Source organism: Ascaphus truei, chromosome 14 (assembly GCF_040206685.1).
Source record: "Ascaphus truei isolate aAscTru1 chromosome 14, aAscTru1.hap1, whole genome shotgun sequence".
In the NCBI taxonomy this organism is placed as follows: domain Eukaryota; kingdom Metazoa; phylum Chordata; class Amphibia; order Anura; family Ascaphidae; genus Ascaphus; species Ascaphus truei.
The window spans coordinates 15,137,431-15,151,841 of record NC_134496.1 but is presented as its reverse complement, the minus strand read 5'-3'; the positions used below and the strand labels follow the sequence as shown (position 1 = coordinate 15,151,841).

At 44.9% G+C, this 14,411-nt stretch overlaps 1 protein-coding gene across 1 annotated transcript in view; it reads left to right on the top strand.

Moving 5' to 3' along the window:
- The window catches only part of LOC142465428 (uncharacterized), a gene marked incomplete at its 5' end in the record, with an annotated part of 54,277 nt that continues 39,866 nt past the window's right edge, over positions 1 to 14,411 (top strand). The window contains 8 exon segments of the mRNA XM_075569385.1: positions 1 to 45; positions 1,030 to 1,048; positions 1,051 to 1,082; positions 1,822 to 2,000; positions 3,021 to 3,157; positions 3,456 to 3,491; positions 3,669 to 3,728; positions 3,823 to 4,081. Of these exon segments, the coding sequence (XP_075425500.1) occupies positions 1 to 45; positions 1,030 to 1,048; positions 1,051 to 1,082; positions 1,822 to 2,000; positions 3,021 to 3,157; positions 3,456 to 3,491; positions 3,669 to 3,728; positions 3,823 to 4,081 (767 nt within the window).

Below are 14,411 nucleotides of genomic sequence, written 5' to 3'. Positions count from 1 at the left end.
TGGGCCGTCCCTGAAAATGTGGATATTACAGCTACACTATACAGGGTGAGAGGGGAGGGAGGAGGGATGGAGAGGGAGAGGGGGGATGGGGACGGAGAGAGGGAGGGGAAGGGGGGGAGGGAAGGGAAGGGGGGGAGGGGAAGGAGAGAGGGGAAGGAGAGAGGGGAGGGAGAGAGGGGGGGGAGAGAGGGGGGGGGAGAGAGGGGGGGAGAGAGAGAGGGGGGAGAGAGAGGGGGGGGGAGAGAGAGGGGGGGAGGAGGGGGAGAGAGGGGGGAGAGGGAGAAGGAGGGGGAGGGAGGGGAGAAGGAGGGGAAGGATGGGAGAAGGAGGGAAGAGAGAGTGGGGGGAGGGAGTGTGGGGGGGAGGGAGTGTGGGGGGAGGGAGAGTGGGGGGAGGAGAGAGAAAGGGAGGGGGAGAGAGGGAGGGGATGAGAGGGGGAGGAGGGGGTGAGAGGGAGATAAAGAGAGGTAAGGAGAGAGTTAGAGTGTAGGTGAATGAGAGAGAGGAGAGAGAGGAGAGAGGACTGTTGGAAGGAAGAGAAAAGGAGCGAGAGAGAGACGGGAAGGAGGTAAAAGGAGGGAGAGGAAGAAGGAGAGAGAGAGTGGGAAGGAGGGAGAGAAGAAGAGAGAGTGGGAGGGAGAGAAGAGAGAGTGGGAAGTAACGATTAGGGGCGGGCGATCGTTTCTCAGATTTTCACTACGGTTACCCCCAAAATCCGCACACAGATTAATCAAAATCCGCCACTGGATACAGCCCGTTGGCGCATTCTTCGCACGGGCTGCGAATCCGCCGTGTGTATTAGTAATAATAATAATAATAAAAATCCGCAAGACGCCAATCGCCATTTTTGAGATCGATCCGCTGAAATCCGCGGCCCAAAGGGACCGGCCGAACCAAATCCGCCCCAAACATTCCCCCATCAGATCAGTAACGATCAGCACTGAGGGTTAGGGACAGAGCTGGAGAGAGCACGGGGAGAGAAGGGAGATGGAGCGTCTCTCTGACAGTCTATATGTGCCTCTCCTGCAGGACCCGCACTTGAATCACTTTGAGAGAAGGAGTGGATATTCCAGATTGAAGGGGTATGTCTCTGCTTTAACACCCTCTCACTTTCCTTCTAACACTCACATTAGTAACTGTCTCGTTTGAGGACTATCCAACCTTTTCAGTCCTCTTTCTCTCTCTCTCCTATGAGTCTCTCCAGCTACTGTCTTTATGCTCTCTTCCATCTAATTGTTTCTCTCTCATCTTAACACTCTCTTTATCTCTCTCTTGTCTTTCTCCTTGTCCTTTTAAAGACTCTCTCACTTTTGTATTGATGCTTTTCTCCCTGCCTGTCTCTATGCATCTCCCTGTCACCAGCTGTCTCGTTTTCATGTTGACCTCCCCGCTCCCTGCACTTTCTCTCTTCCTTCTCTTAATGCACTGTTCCTCTTATGCGGCTCCTCATATCCTGTTGCCATTTTTACTTCCTCCTGACACTCTCTCCATTCTTTTTAAAACTCTGTCATACCATCTTGATACTCTCTTCCTTCAGTAGACTCTGTCTCTCCTGTAGACGCTCTCTCTAGCCTCTTGTCCCTCACTTTCCTCCTAATGCTCTCTGATTTGACATTTCTGTGTCTTTAACTCTCCCTTAATCTTGCCACTCTCCCATTCTTCTTGATACTCTCACCCTTCTGTTGACTCTCTCACCCTCTTCCTCTCTGACTTTGTCTTTTCCTTTCTCCTTCACACTCTCACTTCCCCTCTCCTTACTTAGCACTCACTTCATCTTGTTCATCCTCCCTCATTCCTGATGCTCTCTCTCCCTGACCCTAGGAGTCTCGTGGCCACAAAAAGCTGCTGGCTGTCTCTCCCATTGACCTGTGCAAGTTTGCAGCGGTCTCTTCTGTTCCTCGGGAGCTGAAGCTGACGCTAACGCCACGCTCCATCAAGGTCGTCTCTGCAACACTCACTCTTAGCATCACCTGCACTCTCTTGCGAGAGGGCAAAGCTACGTGAGTTGGACCGGTGCTCTCTCTTCTCTTCACTCCTGAGTGAAGATGTGGTGTAATGGTTCAGGTGTTGGTCTGGGTGGACATTGGGTGTAATGGATCAGGTGTTAGTCTGGGTATAGATGTGGTATAATGGTTCAGGTGTTAGTCAGGGTATAGATATGGTGTAATGGTTTAGGTGTTTATGTGTTCTATTGGTTCAGTTGTGTTGTCTGGGTGCAGATTTGGTTTAATGGTTCAGTTATGTTGGTCTGGGTTGAGATGTGGTATAATAGTTCAGGTGTTTGTCTATGTATAGATGTGGTGTAATGGTTAAGGTGTGGGTCTGGGTGCAGATGTGGTGTAATGGTTCAGGTGTTGGTCTGGGTATAGATGAGGTGTAATGGTTCAGGTGTTAGTATGGTTATAAATGCGCTGTAATGGTTCAGGTTTTGTTCTGGGTGGAGATGTGATGTAATGGTTTGGGTGTTGGTCTGGGTATAGATGTGGTGTAATAGTTCAGGTGTTTGCCTTGGTGGAGATGTGGTGTAATGGTTCAGGTTTTGCTCCAGATGGAGGTATAGTGTTGTTGTGAAAGTGTTAGTATAGCAGGTTATGTGTTGTAGTAGTTAAAATGTAGATGAAGACTCAGAGAGTGTTTTGTGGTGAATGGTTAAAGCAGTAAATAAGTCAATGTACCAGTTCAGGTTTTGGAGGACACGGTTTTGGATGGTTAAGTTCCTGGTTGCTGGTTTAGTGATGGTTCCTGGTCTTGTGGTGTGATGGTTGAGTTCCTGGTCCCCAGTACTGGGGTGTAGTGATGATTTCTTGCCCCTTGTGTAATGGTTGATTTTATGGTCCCCAGTACTGCGGTGTAGTGGTTGAGTTCCTGCTCCCTTACTCTGTGGTGTAGAGATCTCTGGTCCTGTGGTGTGGTGGTCTCTTGACCTGTGGTGAAGACTTCCTGGTCACTTGTCTTCTGATGTGGCTATGAAGTCCCTGGTCCTATGGTGTGACGATCACTGACTGGTAGTTGTTCCTCAGGGATGATGACATGCAGAGCATTGCCAGCCTCCTGAGTCTGAAGCCCACAGACATTGCTGACATGGAGGATTTCAACGAAGAGGAAGAGGAGGAGAAGCATCGGCAGCACCGCACTCCCCTGGCGACCACTCCCAGAGGTGACCTCCAACCCATGGGACCCTGTAATCTCTGACTTTCTGAACCTGAGAACCTGTCACCTTTGGCTCTCTGACCTCCTGACAGTGTGACCTGTCTGTATGAACTTTGACTCCCTGGCCAGACCAGATGCCCTTTGACTTGTCATTTCTTGCCCCAAAAATTGACAATCTAATGCCCACTCTGGGGGTATATTAATGAGTTGTGCTCGGCTGGTCATTCTTTCTCTTTCTGTCCACATCTCTGATCGGCACTACGCTTTGCTATGCTCTCTTTCTTGCCCTGCTGTCTCTTTTCTAGGCTATCTTAAAAGCATCCGTTCCGATTACTTCTCAGGTAAACCCTCTCCTTTCTCTCCCTTCCCTTCTCTATGCCCCTCTCGCTTCCTTTCTTGCTTGCTCTCTATCTCTTACTATCCTCCTTTCTCTCTGTTTCACTCTCCCCCTTCCATTCTCCCTATCTTTCTCTTTTTTCCCCCCATTCTCTCTCCCTCACACCATCTCTCTCTTTCAGATCCCATGCGGGAATTAAACACACTTACTGAGGAAGAGGATGAAACTCCCATTTCCACGAGTGAGTGTCTCTTTCTTTGTGACATTCGTTCTAACCTCCTGATCTCTCCCCCCTCTCTCTTTCTCCCTATAAAGCATTTCTTTTTTCCCCCCAGATGCCTCTCCACCTTCTGCTCTCCTAGTTACCCCAGGCGCCTCCTTAATTGCCCCTTGGTCTGCACCACAAGACCACCATAGAGGGAGTGAGAGAGCTGTACCTTCCAAACATGCTCTGCCACCGGCCAGAACACGTGGCCTAGCTCTCTTTCCTCCCCAGAAACCCTCCCATACTGCCAACCTTAATGGGGGGGAGCTGTCAAGGAGACCTGTGGAGCAGGCCCCAGCAAGAGACCCTGCCCCGGACCAAGATGGGAGGTGAGTAGGAAAAGTTAGGGGGTTTCATTACAGAAGCAATCAGCGTGTTACAGACTCTCAGAGCCTTCCAGAACCCATCAGAGCTTCCCAGAGCCTTCCAGAACCCATCAGAGCTTCACAGTGCTTCCCAGAGTCTTACAGAACCCATCAGAGCATCACAGAGCCTTACAGAACCCATCAGATCTTCATAGAGCTTCTCTGAGACTTACAAAACACCTCAGAGTTTCTCAGAGCCTTAAATATACAATCAGAGCTTCAATCAACTTCTCAGAGCTTTGTAGAACTTCTTGGGGTCTTAGATGATGATTTTAAAGCTGCATATACCGCACAGATCTCTCAGATTTAGAAGCTTAAAGCTCTTTCAGATCCTTTTACATCTTTTCAGAGACTTACAGAGGTTCTTAGAACACCTCACAGCATCATGGAATTTAAGAGCCTTTCAGAACTTCATAAATGTTCTCCGAGCATCATAGAATTTCATATAGCTTTATTCATTTTATCAAAGCCTCACAGAGCTTTGTAGAGTATCTAAGTGTCACAGAGCTCACAGGAGCCCGTTATAGCGTGACAGAACGGTGAGTAGCTGCTTTTTCACCACTTACAGCTTGGCAGAGCTTCATAAAGCTTCTCACAGCCCATCTAAGCTTCTCAGAACTTTGTAGAGCTTCACAGACCTTCTCGCAGGCCATAGAGATGCACAGAGCTTCAGACATGAAGATCCATTTGACTTGAAAGTTACCCACACAAGGACACGGGTGACCCTTATCTTCTTTCTTATATATTTTGAAAACCTGTAAAGTTCTGAAGGGGCAAAGGGAGTCTTACATCGCTGATGATGTGCCATTTTTACCCCAAACACATGGGAGTAATCCCCTCTCACCTCCCCAAAGACATGTGTCGGAAGCTTCTGTAGCCATATTTTTGATGTACCAGGCACAGGTGTCTCCTATCACCACTACTACTGTATGTGTTCTCCATTTATCAATGGAACGTTCTGGAGGGGGTAAAAAGATTCGGATGATTTACCCCTGCTATCCTAACCCATAGGGGCCGTTCCATCCTCGTTAGACAAATACAGATGTCAGAAATTCTTGTAGAAATTTCAATAGGTGTGGTCCTTGAAGTTGTGAGAACCTGCAAATGGCAATATAAAAAGAGAGAGAACCTAGGATAATTCATACATTCAACAAAAAAGACAGGGGTGCCCAATGCTACATCAATTGACAAAACATATATGGTAATAAGTATATAGTTTAAATACTTCAATAATAATAATAATAATTACAGCTCAGCCCCCTTATAACGCTGTGCTTGGGGTCCAAAGAATCACATCGCGTTATAAGCGGATCGCGTTAGAAATAATGTACAATTGTATGCATTGTACAAAAAAGTATTTAAGATACCAATAATTGTGTTGTAAAGTATTCATAAATACGAAAATTGGGAGCCACGCTCACATCGCGCTATAAGCGGATCCGCATTGTAAGGGATTGCGTTATAATGGGGTTGAGCTGTACTTGGTTATTTAGTTAAACCCTTTGGCCAAAGCTTCGTATGCCTGCATACCAAACGTCAAGGTATAACCAAAAAAGCAGGTCCTACACTACACTGTGAACCCTTCCCTTTACCTCTGTATGAAGGGAAAGAACCATAGTAGATCCTGTTCTTGCAGCAAAGTGAAAAGACCTCCCAAGTTAAAAAGGTGAGGAGGGGTGAGCTCTGGGGGAGGTGTCACCTACCTCCATACAACTGCTACCAGTCAGAAATTGATTAACACACATTCCCAGATAGCTCAAACTCCTACAGCCACCACATCATGAATATATATTTATGTCAAAAAAGAGTGCTACTGAGCGTGGCAAAAGTATACAACAAAAGACAGGGGTGCCCAATGCTACATACAATTGACAAAACATTTTTGGTTATACCTTGACGTTGGTATGCAGGCTTACGACGTTTTGGCCAAAGGGTTTAACTAAATAACCAAGTAATTATTATTATTATTATTGAAGTATTTAAACTTTATATTTATTACCATATATGTTTTGTCAATTGGATGTAGCATTGGGCTCCCCTGTCTTTTGTTGTATACATTTGCCACGCTCAGTAGCACTCTTTTTTGACATAAATAAATATTCATGATGTGGTGGGTGTAGGAGTTTGAGCTAGCTGGGAATGTGTGTTAATAATGAATAAATTCCACACATCTAAGTATTCTGCAATAATTTCCAAATTCTGCGAGAATTCTACAATTCAGATTTACAAGTTCTGTAAAACATAAAAATAATGAAATTCATAAATCTTCCAAAAATTCTCAGTGAAAAATGATTTTTCTTTAAAAGTTCTTTAAAAAAAAGGTCAGAAATTAGAAAATTAAATAATTCAGAAAAAAAGTAGAAATCACCCAATCCAACGTTCTGTAAAAAAGTGGAATAATGAAAGTTTCTGAAGTATTCTGTGAAAATGGAAAAATGCTGCACAGATTCTCTGGGAGCTGAAGATTAGAAAACGCAAGAGTTCAATAAAAAGTATAACATTTCTCCACAAATGTTTTGTCAAATGTTATCTTCAGCCCTTGTTGATGAATGCCACAGCTGGATGAAGCCTCCCCAATGATCTTCCAGGTACTGCAGATACAGCCTCTCTTCTCCATATCGCCCCAACAAAACATTTACTAATTTCATCCCCCCATCTTACTTTTGGTCGCCGTCTTGGTCTTTTAATTTCCTTTGGAATCCAGTCGAGTGCCATCTTTGCCCAACGATGGTCATTTCCTCTTGTGATGTGTCCAGCCCACCGCCATTTTCAGTTCTTCCTCCATGTGATGACGTCACAGACTTTTGTTTAGTTTCAAACTCCTTCATTCTTTTTCTTGTCTCTTTGGGTAATACCCAGCATGCATCTCTTCATACTTTGGATTGTTTGAAGCTTCCGAATTATCTCTGCATTTAGGGTCCAACTTTCACACCCATACGTGATCACAGGCAAAATACACTGGTCGAAAACTTTCCTCTTGAGGCACATTGAAAGGTTCTCATGAAAGATGGTCTTGTTTCTTCTAAATGCCTCCATCCCATCTTCATTCTTCTGTTGATTGCATTCAAAACGTTCCCATCCCTTGTCATTTGCCAACCAAGGTAGACATAGTCTTCGACTTCTTCTAGTTCTATTCCATTTATTTTGATCTTTGCAGTATTGACACATTTGTTGAACATCACTTGGGTCTTGAGGAGTTTGATATGGAGGCCAAATTCTTACTTAGAACCAGTTCTCTGATTTGTTGCTGGAGGTCTTCTGGATTTGTGACAAAAATAGCAATGTAATCTGCAAATCGTAGGCGACTCAAATATCCACAGTTGATTTTGATTCCTTTTTCTTCACAATCTAACGTCTTGAACAATTCTTTAAGTGTTGCTGTGAAACGTTTGTGGCACGGTGTCTCCCCGCCACGCTCCCCCACTGATCATTATTTTGCTCGTATCTTCATGTTATCTAATGGTTGATGTGGCATTCTTGTAAATGTTCTTTATAATAACAATATACGCTTCTTCAACACTTTGTCTTCTTAATGCATCTGGTACCGCTGAGGTGTAAACAGAATCAAATGCTTTTTCAAAATCTACTAATACTAAGCTAAGTGGGAGATCATATTCATTACTTCAGGGAAATCACTTCTTGTACGACTTGGATGTGGTCCATTGTGTTGTATCCACTGCAAAACTGCACGGGTTCTCTGCTGGTTCCAGTGTCTGTTGCAGCCGATTAGTAAATATCTCCGTAAAAACCTTGTAAATGATTGGAAGTAGACTGATTGGCCTATAGTTTGAGATCTTCTTTGTCGCCTTTCTTGTGGATGAGGATAATTATGGCATTACTCCATTATTCTGGAATTTTCCTCTTCTTCAAGTCTCGTTTTCTTCTTCTTCCCCAGCTTTTTTCAAGATGTAGTTGTAATTCCATCTTCCCCGGGAGCCTTCCCATTCTTCATTGATTTTATTGCATTTGCCACGTCTGGAAGGACGCATGGTACATCATTTCTGGTTTCTTCTTGCTTGTCCTCTGCTGGATTATGCCGTGTTATCTGTGTTCCCGTACAATTTCATGTAGAAATCCACAGCTCTCTTTATGATAAGTGCACAGTCTTTTATTGTTGATCCATCGTCTTGTTTGAGTGCGATGATTTATTTCTTACCTACCATAAGTTGCTGCTTCATCTTCTTGAAGCTTTTGTTATCTCTAATAGTCTTCTTCACCATATCACAGATACATTTTCTTACATCTTCAATTATACGTTTCCGGATTGTCTCACAGCTCTGTAGATTTAATGTCCAATGTAGGACGCATGCGTTACCTCCACACATACTTAATTTAATGAAATACAAGACACATAAAACTGGAGCATGGTGGAAAGGTCACAGCATTAACTTTAATAAAACATCCAATACCCACCATCGCCTCCCAGCCAAAGGTAAATGAACATCAACACCATTCTTAAAACACCAACATATCGCTTATAAAGAAAGCTATGATATATATATATATATATATATATATATATTAGTTTAAATACATTCACAAAAAGAATTGACTGGGGGGTGCTCCGCGAGCAACTAGCGCACGCAAACCCCAAGGTAGCCGATCGGAGCATTGCGGCGAGCTATTTCGAGCTGAAGCGATTTTTCAACTCGAGTTGAAATTCTCTGCGGTTATTTTTGAACTTCTTGATTGTTTTTGTCTTTTTAATCGTTTTTCTTATTTCCATAGAACCAATACGTGATTTAAAACAATTAAGGACTATGCAGTCTTCCATGACATGTTTCTTGTTAGCTAGGATATTGTCAATTTCATTCCTGGCTCCACTGGGTCCACCCCATGTCCATTTTCTATTGGGATTCTTCCTGAAGAATGAATTCCTGATGGAGAAGTTTTTACATTCTGCAAATTCTCCCAATCTGTTCCCACGTTCATTCCCGTTACTGTAACCGTACTTACCCACTGATGCTGCGTCTTTCTGTGGGAACCAGTCTTTGCATTGAAATCTCCCATAATGATCTTGAGGTGACAATTTATTTTGTATTTAAATTGGGCGATTTTACAGTAGAAGGTAGCCAGATTAAAGTTTGAATGACAGCTTTTGTTTAACCTCCGGGGATTCGTAGCCCCCTCAGTCTTCTTACTGAACACTATCAGGCCCAGGGACACTCCAACCTCTGGGGAATGAGGGACATTACTTTTGGGGTGTTCCATATTTGGGGGTTGGGGCCTTACTTATCACGCCGTGCATGTTGGCATGTACCTTTCCCATGTTACCCGGGTATATTGTTCAAGCTTTCATAGTACGGTTAAACCCACCACCACAAGTGCCACTATACATCTTCCTGCCACCCGCTGCCACCTTCCTGCCACTTTAGTAGTGAGATAAGGATTTGGCTAAGGAGATAGATATATATCTTATACATGCATGCATACATGCATACATGCATACATGCATACATGCATACATGCATACATGCATACCTACATACCTACATACAAACACACAAACACACAAACACAGTCTTGTTCCATTCTACATCTTACTCCTGTGTCTCCTGTTTGTCTAGGTCACTGTTACATAACAATAGATAATAGCATCTTAACCCTCCTCTGTTAATTTTCACACGATCAGCATCTCTACACGTTTTCCTACTGAATTTCTGCCATACCCGATAAGCAATCTTGTGAGGTTCAAATGCTTATAACTTAATATAAAGTATCACATTACCTGCTCCCTCTCCCTTGTTATAAAGAATCACATTACCTGCTCCCTCTCCCTCCCTCCTTTATAAAGTATCACATTACCTGCTCCCCCTCCCTCCCTCGTTATAAAGTATCACATTACCTGCTCCCCCTCCCTCCCTCTCCCTTGTTATAAAGAATCACATTACCTGCTCCCTCTCCCTCCCTCCTTTATAAAGTATCACATTACCTGCTCCCCCTCCCTCGTTATAAAGTATCACATTACCTGCTCCCTCTCCCTCCCTCATTATAAAGTATCACATTACCTGCTCCCCCTCCCTCCCTCATTATAAAGTATCACATTACCTGCTCCCCCTCCCTCCCTCATTATAAAGTATCACATTACCTGCTCCCCCTCCCTCGTTATAAAGTATCACATTACCTGCTCCCCCTCCCTCCCTCATTATAAAGTATCACATTACCTGCTCCCCCTCCCTCGTTATAAAGTATCACATTACCTGCTCCCCCTCCCTCCCTCATTATAAAGTATCACATTACCTGCTCCCCCTCCCTCATTATAAAGTATCACATTACCTGCTCCCTCTCCCTCCCTCGTTATAAAGTATCACATTACCTGCTCCCCCTCCCTCATTATAAAATATCACATTACCTGCTCCCTCTCCCTCCCTCATTATAAAGTATCACATTACCTGCTCCCCCTCCCTCCCTCATTATAAAGTATCACATTACCTGCTCCCCCTCCCTCCCTCATTATAAAGTATCACATTACCTGCTCCCCCTCCCTCCCTCGTTATAAAGTATCACATTACCTGCTCCCCCTCCTTCCCTCGTTATAAAGTATCACATTACCTGCTCCCCCTCCCTCCCTCATTATAAAGTATCACATTACCTGCTCCCCCTCCTTCCCTCGTTATAAAGTATCACATTACCTGCTCCCTCTCCCTCCCTCATTATAAAATATCACATTACCTGCTCCCTCTCCCTCCCTCGTTATAAAGTATCACATTACCTGCTCCCCCTCCTTCCCTCGGTATAAAGTATCACATTACCTGCTCCCCCTCCTTCCCTCGTTATAAAGTAACACATTACCTGCTCCCCCTCCCTCCCTCGTTATAAAGTATCACATTACCTGCTCCCCCTCCCTCCCTCATTATAAAGTATCACATTACCTGCTCCCCCTCCATCCCTCATTATAAAGTATCACATTACCTGCTCCCCCTCCCTCCCTCATTATAAAATATCACATTACCTGCTCCCCCTCCCTCGTTATAAAGTATCACATTACCTGCTCCCCCTCCCTCCCTCATTATAAAGTATCACATTACCTGCTCCCTCTCCCTCCCTCATTATAAAGTATCACATTACCTGCTCCCCCTCCCTCGTTATAAAATATCACATTACCTGCTCCCCCTCCCTCGTTATAAAGTATCACATTACCTGCTCCCCCTCCCTCCCTCATTATAAAGTATCACATTACCTGCTCCCCCTCCCTCATTATAAAGTATCACATTACCTGCTCCCCCTCCCTCCCTCGTTATAAAGTATCACATTACCTGCTCCCCCTCCCTCATTATAAAGTATCACATTACCTGCTCCCCCTCCCTCCCTCATTATAAAGTATCACATTACCTGCTCCCCCTCCCTCCCTCATTATAAAGTATCACATTACCTGCTCCCCCTCCCTCCCTCGTTATAAAGTATCACATTACCTGCTCCCCCTCCTTCCCTCGTTATAAAGTATCACATTACCTGCTCCCCCTCCCTCCCTCATTATAAAGTATCACATTACCTGCTCCCCCTCCTTCCCTCGTTATAAAGTATCACATTACCTGCTCCCCCTCCTTCGTTATAAAGTATCACATTACCTGCTCCCTCTCCCTCCCTCATTATAAAATATCACATTACCTGCTCCCTCTCCCTCCCTCGTTATAAAGTATCACATTACCTGCTCCCCCTCCTTCCCTCGGTATAAAGTATCACATTACCTGCTCCCCCTCCTTCCCTCGTTATAAAGTAACACATTACCTGCTCCCCCTCCCTCCCTCGTTATAAAGTATCACATTACCTGCTCCCCCTCCCTCCCTCATTATAAAGTATCACATTACCTGCTCCCCCTCCATCCCTCATTATAAAGTATCACATTACCTGCTCCCCCTCCCTCCCTCATTATAAAATATCACATTACCTGCTCCCCCTCCCTCGTTATAAAGTATCACATTACCTGCTCCCCCTCCCTCCCTCATTATAAAGTATCACATTACCTGCTCCCCCTCCCTCGTTATAAAATATCACATTACCTGCTCCCCCTCCCTCGTTATAAAGTATCACATTACCTGCTCCCCCTCCCTCCCTCATTATAAAGTATCACATTACCTGCTCCCCCTCCCTCATTATAAAGTATCACATTACCTGCTCCCCCTCCCTCCCTCGTTATAAAGTATCACATTACCTGCTCCCCCTCCCTCATTATAAAGTATCACATTACCTGCTCCCCCTCCCTCCCTCATTATATAAAGTATCACATTACCTGCTCCCCCTCCCTCGTTATAAAATATCACATTACCTGCTCCCCCTCCCTCGTTATAAAGTATCACATTACCTGCTCCCCCTCCCTCCCTCATTATAAAGTATCACATTACCTGCTCCCTCTCCCTCCCTCATTATAAAATATCACATTACCTGCTCCTCCTCCCTCCCTCATTATAAAGTATCACATTACCTGCTCCCTCTCCCTCCCTCGGTATAAAGTATCACATTACCTGCTCCCCCTCCCTCATTATAAAGTATCACATTACCTGCTCCCCCTCCCTCATTATAAAATATCACATTACCTGCTCCCTCTCCCTCCCTCAGTATAAAGTATCACATTACCTGCTCCCTCTCCCTCCCTCGGTATAAAGTATCACATTACCTGCTCCCCCTCCCTCCCTCATTATAAAGTATCACATTACCTGCTCCCCCTCCCTCCCTCGTTATAAAGTATCACATTACCTGCTCCCCCTCCCTCCCTCGTTATAAAGTATCACATTACCTGCTCCCCCTCCCTCCCTCGTTATAAAGTATCACATTACCTGCTCCCCCTCCCTCCCTCATTATAAAGTATCACATTACCTGCTCCCTCTCCCTCCCTCGGTATAAAGTATCACATTACCTGCTCCCCCTCCCTCCCTCATTATAAAGTATCACATTACCTGCTCCCCCTCCCTCCCTCGTTATAAAGTATCACATTACCTGCTCCTCCTCCCTCCCTCATTATAAAGTATCACATTACCTGCTCCCCCTCCCTCCCTCATTATAAATTATCACATTACCTGCTCCCCCTCCCTCGTTATAAAGTATCATATTACCTGCTCCCCCTCCCTCCCTCATTATAAAGTATCACATTACCTGCTCCCCCTCCCTCATTATAAAGTATCACATTACCTGCTCCCCCTCCCTCATTATAAAGTATCACATTACCTGCTCCCTCTCCCTCCCTCATTATAAAGTATCACACAACCTGCTCCCTCTCCCTCCCTCATTATAAAGTATCACATTACCTGCTCCCCCTCCCTCCCTCATTATAAAGTATCACATTACCTGCTCCCCCTCCCTCCCTCATTATAAAGTATCACATTACCTGCTCCCCCTCCCTCCCTCATTATAAAGTATCACATTACCTGCTCCCCCTCCCTCGTTATAAAGTATCACATTACCTGCTCCCTCTCCCTCGTTATAAAGTATCACATTACCTGCTCCCCCTCCCTCCCTCATTATAAAGTATCACATTACCTGCTCCCCCTCCCTCCCTCATTATAAAGTATCACATTACCTGCTCCCCCTCCCTCGTTATAAAGTATCACATTACCTGCTCCCTCTCCCTCGTTATAAAGTATCACATTACCTGCTCCCCCTCCCTCCCTCATTATAAAATATCACATTACCTGCTCCCTCTCCCTCCCTCATTATAAAGTATCACATTACCTGCTCCCCCTCCCTCCCTCATTATAAAGTATCACATTACCTGCTCCCCCTCCCTCCCTCATTATAAAGTATCACATTACCTGCTCCCCCTCCCTCCCTCATTATAAAGTATCACATTACCTGCTCCCCCTCCCTCCCTCATTATAAAGTATCACATTACCTGCTCCCCCTCCCTCGTTATAAAGTATCACATTACCTGCTCCCTCTCCCTCGTTATAAAGTATCACATTACCTGCTCCCCCTCCCTCCCTCGTTATAAAGTATCACATTACCTGCTCCCCCTCCCTCCCTCGTTATAAAGTATCACATTACCTGCTCCCCCTCCCTCCCTCATTATAAAGTATCACATTACCTGCTCCCTCTCCCTCCCTCGTTATAAAGTATCACATTACCTGCTCCCTCTCCCTTCCTCATTATAAAGTATCACATTACCTGCTCCCCCTCCCTCCCTCGTTATAAAGTATCACATTACCTGCTCCCTATCCCTCCCTCATTATAAAGTATCACATTACCTGCTCCCCCTCCCTCCCTAGTTATAAAGTATCACATTACCTGCTGCCTCTCCCTCGTTATAAAGTATCACATTACCTGCTCCCCCTCCCTCGTTATAAAGTATCACATTACCTGC